This window comes from Priceomyces carsonii, assembly GCF_900007245.1.
Source record: "Priceomyces carsonii strain CBS4050 genome assembly, scaffold: Debaryomyces_carsonii_scaffold_3, whole genome shotgun sequence".
NCBI classification, from domain to species: domain Eukaryota; kingdom Fungi; phylum Ascomycota; class Pichiomycetes; order Serinales; family Debaryomycetaceae; genus Priceomyces; species Priceomyces carsonii.
The window spans coordinates 1065389-1077446 of record NW_026946676.1 but is presented as its reverse complement, the minus strand read 5'-3'; the positions used below and the strand labels follow the sequence as shown (position 1 = coordinate 1077446).

The 12058-nt window shown below is 36.4% G+C and overlaps 7 protein-coding genes across 7 annotated transcripts; 4 read left to right on the top strand and 3 right to left on the bottom strand.

The window, feature by feature from the left end:
• Window positions 1–581: 581 nt before the first annotated feature.
• On the top strand, window positions 582–1418 carry NCE103 (carbonate dehydratase; the record flags this gene model as incomplete). Its single annotated transcript, XM_062952996.1, has 1 exon — window positions 582–1418. One exon carries the CDS (start codon window positions 582–584, stop codon window positions 1416–1418), a length of 837 nt encoding a protein of 278 aa, XP_062809844.1.
• Window positions 1419–1491: 73 nt separating this feature from the next.
• PRCAT00003093001 (uncharacterized protein) lies at window positions 1492–2169 on the bottom strand (the record flags this gene model as incomplete). The annotated part of the gene is made up of 1 exon (XM_062952995.1): window positions 1492–2169. The coding sequence occupies one exon, from the start codon at window positions 2167–2169 to the stop codon at window positions 1492–1494; it is 678 nt and encodes a 225-aa protein (XP_062809843.1).
• Window positions 2170–3623: 1454 nt separating this feature from the next.
• Window positions 3624–4085, top strand: PRCAT00003092001 (uncharacterized protein; the record flags this gene model as incomplete). The annotated part of the gene is made up of 1 exon (XM_062952994.1): window positions 3624–4085. The coding sequence occupies one exon, from the start codon at window positions 3624–3626 to the stop codon at window positions 4083–4085; it is 462 nt and encodes a 153-aa protein (XP_062809842.1).
• A 153-nt stretch (window positions 4086–4238) lies between these two features.
• On the bottom strand, window positions 4239–8204 carry CSC25 (Ras family guanine nucleotide exchange factor; the record flags this gene model as incomplete). Its single annotated transcript, XM_062952993.1, has 1 exon — window positions 4239–8204. One exon carries the CDS (start codon window positions 8202–8204, stop codon window positions 4239–4241), a length of 3966 nt encoding a protein of 1321 aa, XP_062809841.1.
• Window positions 8205–8763: 559 nt separating this feature from the next.
• Window positions 8764–9660, top strand: PEP8 (retromer subunit; the record flags this gene model as incomplete). The annotated part of the gene is made up of 1 exon (XM_062952992.1): window positions 8764–9660. The coding sequence occupies one exon, from the start codon at window positions 8764–8766 to the stop codon at window positions 9658–9660; it is 897 nt and encodes a 298-aa protein (XP_062809840.1).
• A 245-nt stretch (window positions 9661–9905) lies between these two features.
• Window positions 9906–11135, top strand: PRCAT00003089001 (uncharacterized protein; the record flags this gene model as incomplete). Its single annotated transcript, XM_062952991.1, has 1 exon — window positions 9906–11135. One exon carries the CDS (start codon window positions 9906–9908, stop codon window positions 11133–11135), a length of 1230 nt encoding a protein of 409 aa, XP_062809839.1.
• A 57-nt stretch (window positions 11136–11192) lies between these two features.
• URA3 (orotidine-5'-phosphate decarboxylase) lies at window positions 11193–11999 on the bottom strand (the record flags this gene model as incomplete). The annotated part of the gene is made up of 1 exon (XM_062952990.1): window positions 11193–11999. The coding sequence occupies one exon, from the start codon at window positions 11997–11999 to the stop codon at window positions 11193–11195; it is 807 nt and encodes a 268-aa protein (XP_062809838.1).
• Between the last annotated feature and the right edge of the window lie 59 nt (window positions 12000–12058).

The window sequence follows — 12058 nt, the reverse complement described above, 5'->3', positions numbered from 1 at the left end:
TAAGAATGGACCCACATGGTTACTATGGTGCATTCGACGGACGCTTTGACAGTACGAAAATTTTTCTCTACGTTTAGCAGCTTCAACAGAAGCTATTCAACATATAGAGTGACGAGAATTACATTACGTATGTCAGATTGCGTTAATGTTCCAGCAAGAATTGTAGTCTTGAAGACAAACACTAAAAAAAAATTTTAAAAAAAAAAAAAATCAGCCTCTATTGTGCTTTAAGCAGGTCGTGTTTTCGACTTGACAGCTTCGTACATTCTCAAATTAGCTCTCTCTAATAATAATGACCAAATGAAGGATATCTATCATCATGACCCTTTTTAAGTTAAAGCTTGGAACTTAGGATCCATTTTATAGTGTGTGTAATAATTGTTTTAATACTTAGTTACCTGTTTGCGCATGATATTGCAAAATCATAACTGAGATGCCCCTGTGCACAACGTTCCTTGTGATAGAAAATTTTGTTGATAGCCTGCAGTTAAAGCGATTACGTAGTATGTGATGCATTCGTTGGGTGAGCGGTTATATTAAGCCGGGAGTGGCATCAATATGTGGAAGGAAGGTGTTTATTAATGAGAAGTATCTTGAAAGTTCCAAGACGACTATTAAATACCAGCTCTATAAATATGGGAAGGGATAATATTTTGAAGCATTTGAAAGAAAAGGGTGAAGTAAATGGTGATTCGGAGCTTGAGATCCCCCAGTCATCACCTCCTTTATCAACTAGTGTCTTTGCTAACAACAAGTCGTCCAATTTCCCATTTACATTGAGTAAGGAATCAACTATTCAGGATTACTTAAATAATAACAAGTACTTTGTCGATTCTATTAAGCACAATTACGACACTAAGATCTTTGACATCAATAAACAGGGACAATCGCCTCATACTTTGTGGATCGGATGTTCTGATTCTAGGGCAAGTGAGGGATGTCTTGCGACCTTACCTGGAGAGATCTTTGTGCACAGAAATATTGCCAACATAGTGAATGCAAATGACATTTCATGCCAGGGGGTTATTCAGTACGCAATAGATGTCTTGAAGGTTAAAAAAGTGATCATTTGTGGCCACACCGATTGTGGTGGCGTTTGGGCTTCTTTATCGTCAAAGAAAATTGGTGGAGTCTTGGATCTTTGGTTAAATCCCATCAGACATATCAGAGCTGCTAATTTGAAATACTTACACGAATTCAACCATGATCCTCATTTAAGGGCAAGAAAGTTGGTGGAGTTGAACATTATATCTAGTGTCACTGCTTTAAAAAGACATCCATCAGCTTCTATGGCATTAAAGAATGGCGACATTGAAGTATGGGGTATGCTTTACGACGTTGGCACTGGTTACTTGCAAGAAGTCGAAGTACCTAACGATGAATTCGAGGATCTATTTCACATACATGATGAAGTATAACATGCATAAACTACATACTTTTTAGAATCTTTAGATACTTTCTAATATATTTATATTAATTTTAGTTCAATACTTAAGTTGAGCTCCAGTTCAAGTTAAATCTTCCCTCTGGTATTTTGAAGTTCTCAATTGCTTCAAAGACTTCATCAACTGTATGAGCAACCTTGATAATATCACCATTCTTGACACTCACAAACTCATTGTCAATAGATTCTTGGATAAATTTCAAAAAGCTGTCGTAAAAGCCATCAATGTTAAATAAAACAATAGGTTTATTATGAATATTCAATTGGAACCAAGTAACCACTTCCATTAACTCTTCCATAGTACCATAGCCACCTGGCAAAGCAACGAAGGCATCTGACTCTTGACCCATTAATCGCTTTCTCGTGTGCATGTCCTTTACTAAGGTTGTTTTACCATACTCATTTGAATCTGGGATCGGCGTGGATCCATCGTGATTATCAATTGATTCCTTCAACTTATCATTAAGAGTTTCCTCATCTGTTCTCTCTCTTGCGATAAGTGCTTCCGGAATGATTCCATGAACATAGCCACCGTTAGTTGCACACCCTCTAGCAACGGCTCCCATCACACCGGTGGATCCACCACCATAGACCAAACCCCAGTTTCTATCTGCGAGCTTCTTTCCTAATTCCGTCGCACTATTAGCATAGATATCCTTGCTTCCAAAAGAGGAGCCACAGAAGACGCAAACCTTAGCTTTAGTATCGATATTGGATGAAGTCATTTTCTCAGTGTAACGTATAATATAAAACTTATAATAATAGTTATTAGTGTTATTTGTACTATAATATAGTGCTTTGATTTCAGAAAATGTTTGCCAAAATCAAAAGTACTTGTAATAGATTAATGCAGTTAACTAGTTGTTTCCTTTTTAATATTAGTAAAGACTACCTATACGTTTGAAGAATGCACTAAATATATAAGGTATCAGAAGTTCGAGAAATTAGATGATTATGATGGTTTCCGCGGACAGTCCGCACTCAAAATATAAAGCTGCTCGCTTTCAGACGAGGAAGTTTAGGCACATGAATATGAAAACCAAATCTTCGGCCAAGTATCGGAATTAAAGGTTTGAAGTGACGGAGAGAAGCGAAACACTTAGGCTTAGAGCTAAAAGTCCCTGCTATACTCTATACCAAGAGAAATAGGTTCCCGGCCATGTGACATGTAGGACACGGACGAGTCTGATGAAGAAGAATTACCGGAGAGAGAAAATCATGCGAGCTAAAGAATAAGAATAATATAGATTACATTATTCAGCCTTTTTTGTTCACTTTAGTGGTAACCAAGTACCCTGACTTTTTAGCCATCACAAATCAGCAGTGCCGTTTTCTAACTCTTTAATTACTAGCGTAAACCATGAAGGCGAGAAATATATCACGTGATGGTTCACAGTGGAAACTTTGATTCCTTATCTAATGTAGGGGCCCTTACTTTCCAAAATAACAAGAACCCAGCTTCTATTGTAATGACAGCTCGATTTGACGAATCTACATATATTTATTTACAAAATATAAGATAATAGAGCCGTCTAATATTGCAGCAAAATATCGCAGAATTGTTTTAGTATCAAAAATAGCATCGGAACAATACTGCTCGTCAATAATATTCAGATCACTCACGACCACTCCGACGTGTTAAACACCTCTTCTATGAGCTCTAAATTTTTACAAGCATGATCGAAAGTGTATTTGCCGGCTTGATCGGATATTATTTTTAGAGAGTAAGGGGTCCTCCTCAAGGCTTTTTGGTCTCCATTTGCCTGTTTTTGTCTTTAATTCGCATCGTTTTGAAGTGATTTTTATGAAAAGTTTCGTGATTTATTGATGCAGCTTTTTTTCGCGCCCTTTCTCTTTTCTAACATATTCAGATCCCAGGGACATTGACCTTATGGAACCAGGAACAAATAAACACTACAGCTTTTCCACTGCACCTTAAGTCAAACACAAATATCACTAGAAAAGCAGCACCAGAATCTGAAGTTGTGAAGCGAAGAAGAATTGCGAAGTAGCAAATCAATGCTCTGAGCTTTTATTAGTGTTTGAGGAAGGTTTCAAGTTTTAAGCTTAAATATATTGACATAGGACCATAATTAGATCCGATTTATACGTTCGACGATTACTTGCTATTCGTAGCATTAGAGAGAAGAAGTAATCACCTAATAAATTGGTGTTTAATATGGTTAAACTGCTGATATTTGAACAGCTTGACAGTCTCGTTCTTTCTCTGGAAGATTCTGAATTTGGGTTTGATAGCGAGCAGGAAGGTAGCCAAATAACAGATGCTACATCGTTGGTCTCAGAAACAAACTCGCTATATGAGCTAGAATTAAAAGCGAAAGATACGGTACCGAAAAGTTACTTAAAAGACGAAGTAAATCATCAAAAATTGCATCATAAACTTCAAGAGAAGTTTTCAAATTTACAAAACGTTATGGATTGCTTGATGGACATGGTGACACACGAGACATTTCAAATTGAAGAAGCTATAGAGAAGTGCTTATCAGATATCAATAGCAGTAAAGCAATGAATACATATATGGTACCTATTTTGCAGTCGCCCTCACAAAGGCGGCACAATTCATGCAAGATGGGTAGGCAAAATTGCAGTAAACAAAGCAAAGACAATTCTTTGTCTTAGAAGCATACATAAAAGCAATGAGGCACATTCATTTCTTGAACTTTTCTGATTCAATTCTATTGAAACTATGAATCAATTAATCGTACATTAGTGATCCAATTCTTGAATTAATTTATTTTTATTATATACCATAAATGTGCACATTACTTTTTATTAAATTCGAAAGGGTAGACTTCCCAAGGATGGCTTTTGGAGTTTAGAGCTATGAGTGGAACTGCTACTACCTGTATTGGACAGAGTTGTTTCTCTTGGTTCAAGATTCAAAGATATTTGATATTGTTCCGGAATTGAAGGGCATTTATCCATCCAGGAGCCTAAGTAGAACTGAATGTCCAGAACCTCTAACAAATTATATGCCGTGGTCTTGAATCTGTCTAAACTTTCAATAATTTCAAAAGTTTTAGCTCTCTTAGCGAAATTAATCATTCGTGTTCGATTCATTAAGAAATTTGGATTTCCATGAAAAACGAAAGTAAGATCACTTAAATAAACTCCAAAGAAAGGTATACAAGGCTCGGACCCAATAAACTTCAAAACATCTCTATACTCATTGAAATTCCTTGATGAATTCATTAACTTATTCATGTTTTGTAGTTTTGACAAACTTTCTGAACTAACAAATTTCCATGTTTTCTTCAACCGATGTATAGGAGACGAGTAGAGAGCAGAAATAATTGCCGTCATAGACGAAAAATTATTATACTGACGGCACTTCTCTGCGACTTGAACAAAATATCTGATTATCTGGACTCTTTTCTTTATATCAGCTTTTCTTAATATCATATAAGCAACAAAATTAGTCAATTGATTAGATTCCTTGATAAAGTTGGTAATGTCTTCAATACTTTCGTTTAAGCCTGACTTTTTCCCCCAAACTTTAGTTAAGCAGGCAAACCTTGTAATTTTAGAATACAATTTGAATTCTCTTATCGTGAGTTGCCGTGCAAGTTCTATATTATCAATGTCCAATAATCTAACCATCTTCTTCTTTATAAACGTTTTCATCAAAGGAGCCGGAGGTTTACCTTGAGGTTGCGATGGAACTCTCTCAAAGCAAACTATCTCCCCATTAATAACCTTACGCAAATCAGTAACAAGGAGCTTTCCAATAGAGTAAGATTGAACTTGACTAGACTGGGTAAATGTTAGCCATCTTGTCAAAACATTGTAATTTTTGTAAGAGTTACACCAATGCTTTTCAAGTAAGAGCTTCATTGTATTTAATACTCTCAACCGAATTGTGCTTTGTTTCTTTGAGATCCATATATTATATTCCTCAAAACTCAAACCTTCTGGAGGTTCTATTTCGAACCTGGCGATAAGGAGTTCAATCAATTCACCAATTGACATCATCGTAGAAAACGTTAACAAGAAAGCTGCCACGAAATTACTATCGTACGAATCATGATGAGTCAAGTGGCACACGAGAGCTTCTTTAGTACCACCTTTAACATTTCCTTTGATGTCTAATAATAAGTCATACTCCTCATCACCTTCTAAGTACCACGGCACACTATTAGAGCGGGTCTGTCCTCCATAAAAGGAATTTCCCTCATCAGACTTCTCTGACAAAAGAGTATTATTTCTTTCCATAAGCAACAATTGAACATTCATATCAACATGCATTACCCTTGTTGCATAATTGAGAATAGTATCACGTTCATCAATTAGCAGCTGCGTTACTGAAAGAACCACATCAAAAAAATTGATTCCATTTTTCATTCTTCTTAATAATATGGTGTCTGGATTCATTAATATAGAACCACTGCTATTTTCATTCAATTCATCAATTAAAATATTCGTTAAAAGCAAAGCTTCTTTTTCAGAGTCTTGTTTGATGATACTTCTATTATAAAAAATCGGGTTTTCGTCATTAATTCCTTTAAAAACGTCTGGATCTTCAAGAGTTAGCGATTGTGCAGACATAACTATTCTTGCGATTAAATTGTGAAAAGCTTGCTTTATTTGAAAGAATTCCAAAATGATAGGATAATCAAACATGAGTCCCGCATCGGAAGTAAACTTCTCAGATTCACCAGAAGACTTTGGTAACTCGTTAGTGATTGAATACTTTTTGACAAATGGGAAAACGGTAAAATCAAAAGATTCCATGATGTCAATTGCAGTACTAGCATGGAACATGAATTTGTAGACTAGTCGAAGAATCTGATTATTTCGCTCACTCTTGATGGTATCATTATAATAAAGATGCTGCTTATCAGGGTCCAAATAATCAAGCACTTCACTGCTCGTAGTTTTCATTTGATCAATGAGAGCCTTCAAAGTGCCAAACGTATCATTATCAAGAATCAATTTTGAATGTGATTTGTTCTTCAAATCATCGCCACTTGCATTAAGAACAGGGTTATTGGAAGATAAGAAAAGATTACACCAGTTTCCACCATTGAATTCATCGCTTAAAAACCTTGGATAGAGCTCAGGTAAAATATTGTACCTATCTTCGCCAACCTCAGTATCTGAAGCGTCAGAGCCATCAGATCCTGTATAGTCAGACATCTTAACCCTCTTAGTTCTAGTAATTTTCAAGAATAATTTTGTTAAGGAACTAATACTCTCTTTCAAGGAATGAATTTCATACTCTATCCTGTCATGGTATTCTGCATATTCATTCTTATCTTCAACTAAATGCGATTTTGCTAGATTTTCAGCCAAGAAGTCTTTATCTGTTATCGTTGCCATTGAGTCAACAGATTGGCTTTTATGATAATCAATTGCTGACGCCTTGTTTAGCATAGTTATATCATTCCCAAATAATTCAACCCCAGAAGTCTGTTGAGGATAAAACATTATGCTTAAATGTAAAAACCCAGTGATATAAAGCTGCGAAAAAGATGATGCTATTCGTCTCAATTTCCGTCTCACCGAACTTTCATATTTTGAGCCAACAAAATCATTGTGAATTAATCTAGTTGCGCTAAATATATAATTGACGATTTCAGTCAATTTGAAAACGTAGGTGGCAAACAACTGTCTGTTGTTTTCTTTTAATGCAATATGAGTTAAATCCAATAAATATGTAAATTCATCTCTCATTTCGGTCCAGTGAGCGAAGTCAGATGTTTGTGAGTAGAATAATCCTTCCATCGAGAAGAACGGTTCTGCAAAGTGATGATAGGACGCCCCAAGAGATTGTGAATTATTTGAGGAATTAGATTCCCTCTTCAATGGGTCAAATGAAGAGCCTGAATCAGATCTATGGCCCAAAATGTTACTCGTATCATTCAACCCACGAGAAACCAACTTGTTACTGCTCAAAGTCTCTTTCTTTGGTACCTCGATAACAGGGAAATCTTCAGCAATCTTATAAGTCGTTAATGGAATCGTGTCGCAGTAAACCCTCAATTGATCACTATAAAATGCAATGTTGCCATCAGTTGTATACCTTGGCACCCACGAAGGAGTTTTTCCATTTTCTCGTTTGTAATCCTCTACTAAATTTTCAACATCATCAATATCCATAAAATCAGGACCCGAAGGCGAACCGCCATCTATTGAGGAACTATGAGGCTCATCGTGTGTTAATTGTACGTCAATTTCAGCTTGCTCAGGATCATGTGGTATCTGAGACAACTTCAGAGTAAGGGATTGCGGTTGATATGAGGACTGTGATACTCTTGAGTCTGAAGGAAGACTAGTCTCTGAACTAGCAAAACTGACTACCGAATTCTTTCGGGTGCTATCAGAATGTCCATTTTTATTATCTGCTAGACTCTTTTGCAACAAATTTGTAAAAGAGGGAATCAAGACATTGGCAGCTGTGTTAGCTGCAGTTATCGAATCTATCTCCTTGTCGTTCTTTAATTTTTTCATAACTGGCTGTACATAGTTCACAGATCTAACGTAAGTGTTCGGGAACCAGCCTCTGACTATTTCCCCATTTAAGTTCCTCACGATGCCATCTAACCAACCAGTATCTGATTTAGATAGCACATTTATAGTGTCTCCTAACTTCAAAGACAAGTGTGATGCTTGTGTCCCTGGGAAGTCATATAATGCAATTACCGTGTCCAAGTGTTTCACTTCGTTACCCAGAAGGCTCTTATTGTCATAATTAGAAGAAGTATCATCAGGAGCGACTTCATCAATATATGACGACATTATAAGTCACTACTTCCTTAGTAGCCTCTAACACGTCTGTTACTATGTACCTTGATAATTTATAAAAGGCCAAAAATAGCACTTCTGATTTCCTGAGTTTATCGTTGTCATCTAGATTATGTGAGCATTTTATTACCTTATTCCGGACTTAAAGTAAAATTGTAACCTGTAAATAAATAAATGAGATGTTACATGTTTCGTTTATTTAATAACTCACAATAATTCCGACTAACTGCTAGTTTATGTAGAGTAATATTGGACAGTCTTAGTTAGGGCAACAATAGAGCTTACTCGAACTCTTTCTTTTCGAATACCTGGCTTATGTTTTTCTTTACTGACGATTTAGTTATAGTTGTAATTGGCCTGTATATTAAATAATAGGATTGTAAGTATGTAGGACGATCATTATCTACATATGCTAATAAAATTATAGTTTACAACCAAGTTGAATATTCTCATTCGATAATTTCATAGCTCAATTGGCCATTCTATATTTTTTTCGGTGGTAATAATTCGGCCAAGGAGCGTTTGATTGATTTGCTACTCTCTATACTCAAGTATGTCGATATTCTTCAAAGCTCCACTAGACATCGAGATAAAGCTAGAGAATGAAGATAGTAGGAAACACATAGAATTGAAAACCCCACAAGGTCGAATCGAAAAGCTCCCCATCTACAAAGATGGTGAGTCCGTCAAGGGAAGTGTTACAGTGAGGACGAAAGAAGGTAGGAAAGTAGATCACATGGGTGTTAAAGTGCAGTTATTAGGAGTCATTGATATAAATACAGACGGCTCGGTAAGTGACGAATTTTTATCTATGGCTACTGAATTGGCTGCACCATCGCAATTAACACATCCAGAAACTTATCCTTTTGAATTTAAAAATGTCGAAAAGCAGTATGAAAGTTATAGAGGCAAAAACGTAAGGTTGAGATATTATATTAGAGTAATTGTATCAAGAAAATCTGCATCTGAGATCTTAAGAGAGAAGGAGCTATGGGTTTACCAATTAGCATCTCCACCAATTTCGAACAAAGACGCACCAACGGTGAAAATGGACGTAGGGATTGCTGACTGTCTACATATTGAATTTGAATACCTGAAGTCTAGATTCTCATTAAAGGATGTCATTGTCGGTAGGATCTATTTTTTGTTGGTCAGATTAAAAATAAAACATATGGAGTTATCATTGGTTAGGAGGGAAACAGTAGGTGCACCCCCGAACCAGATAACTGATAGTGAGACAGTTGTAAGATTCGAGATAATGGATGGTGCTCCTGTCAAAGGGGAGACGATACCGATTAGATTATTTTTAGGAGGATATAACCTTACTCCAACTTACAAGGACGTCAACAAAAAATTTTCCACCAGGACTTATTTATCTCTAGTGTTGATTGACGAAGATGCAAGAAGGTACTTCAAACAGAGTGAGGTAATTCTATACAGAGATTCGTAAACTATCAGTTACGTTCTTGATACCTATCAATCTCCAATATTTTACTCTCTGCTAGCACTAAGATTTCAGATCTTGACTGTATGCAGTAAATACATTTAAGTAATACATGACATTTAAAACTAGATATACCTTTTGAAATAGACAGACGGTAGAAAAAGATATCTTAGACATATTTATTACTCAAGGGAAAGAGAAGATAGAAATATTGTGACTTCAACACTTGGTAGGGTGAAATATCGGGTGAAATGAGAGATAAGCACAATGCGCCACTTTTTTGGTCTCCAATATTGAGCGATTCGACTTTTAATGATTCAGCACTTATACCACCTTCAACATCGTTCAAAACAGGATCATCGGGACAGTCAAAAAACAGCAATCAAACTGTTTCTGCATCTGCAGCAGGTATGCGTGCTATAGTGTATCAGCTACAAGCATTATATTTACGTACCCCAGTAAAATTATTTCGACCGTCTAGATTTGACTACTTGGCTTACGTACGAGAATTAGCAGACAAACACGATAATATTAAATTGAAGCCTTACAAATTTCGTACTCATTCTTCGGTTGGCATGCTTATCAGCGTTTTGAGGAAAGAAGGATGGCGATTTATACCTGATCAGGTTTTGCCCCCATTAATAGCAAATTCTGCTACTGGTTTAATTTTATATGCAACATACTTAAGTGCTCTAGATAAAGTTGGCTTCAATTCTTACCTTAATGTTTGGAAAGCGGGCCTTATCGCAGGTGCTGCTCAGTCCTTAGCAGCTGCACCTGTTGATGCAATATACACTCGACTGTCTGCTGCTGAAATGTTGAATGGGAATCATCAAAATTTGTGGGTATATGGCTTGAAAAAGTTGAAGGAAATTGGCTTGGTTGGAGTATTTGCAGGGTACGGATTTTCATTGATTAAAGAAAGCTTAGGTTTTGCGTTTTATTTTTCTACTTTTGAATTGGTGAAGACGAAAGGTTATAACTTAACTTACAAAATGATCAGATCTTATCGACTGATCAAGAGTTCCTTTCGAAAGAAACTTGCATTTATTATGAATAAACCACCACTGATCGATGAGAAACTGATGAAATTAGCGGAGACGAAACTGACTAAGATCTTGAAATCATCCTTTATTTTATTGGCAGGTGCTTCTGCAGCACTAACACTAATTACCGTACAATACCCGCTAAGCAAAGTGCAAAAGGTTCATCTCTCTAGGTTGGAAGCTTTAGATGTGTACAATGCATATCATGAGACATCTCGACCCTTTGTTAAGCTTTATTATAATTCTTATATCGACACATATCACCATATTATGAAGATGAAGGCAAAGTCCAAACTTCCTTGGTTTCAATTTGCGTACAAGGGGTTCGTTAGAAATGCTTTGACAACAATTCCGGCGACTTCTATTGGGTTATTAGTGTTTGAAATCATGCGGACAAAGTTAGCAGACTCTATGGACGAGGAATACTTGAAATAATAGACTTATAAACTACTCTTGTATATACCTTTTATTTATTTACAATACACATGTAGACTAGTGAATTTTGTTAGACTCTATTTTCTTCAAATACGCTGCCCATCCAGCATCTCTATATCTCTTCCCTTCGACCTCTGGGTCCCTACCTTTCCCAAAAAGTCCTCTTCCTACAATTATTATATCAGTTCCCGTCGAAATCACTTCATCTACCGTTCTATATTGTTGGCCAAGGTTATCACCCTTGTCATCTAACCCAACACCTGGAGTCATTATAATCCAATCAAATCCTGGAGCGGTCACTTCTCTTTGAGCAATAAAGCCTATGACAAACTCGTTATCAGTTTTCGCAATTTCAATTGTCTGATCAGTGTATTCGCCATAAGCTAGTGATCCCTTCGAAGAGAGTTCTGCCAACATGAGAAGTCCCCTTGGTTTATCAGTGCAATCTTTTGCAGCCTCCTTCAATCCACCAACTATTCCCGCTCCCGTGACCCCATGTGCATTTGTAATATCTGCCCAATTTGCAATCTTAAAGATCCCTCCAGCATATTGTGCTTTTACGGTATTTCCAATATCTGCAAATTTTCGATCCTCAAATATTAAAAAATTATGCTTTTCAGATAGCTTCAATAAAGGTATAATGGTACCATCATACGTAAAATCGTCAATGATATCAATATGAGTCTTCAAAAGGCATATATAAGGGCCTAACTTCTCAACCAAGGCAAGAAGTTCTTCCGTTGTTCTCACATCTACAGAAGCGCACAAGTTGGACTTTTTATCCTCTATCACCTTAAAAAGGCGCCTGGCAACATGAGAGTTATGTGATTCAGATCTCTGTTCATAAGTTTGAATTCCACCCATTTTTTTATATATGTTCATTAAAGTCACTAGTAGTGAAATTTAGACGATGCCATGCAAAA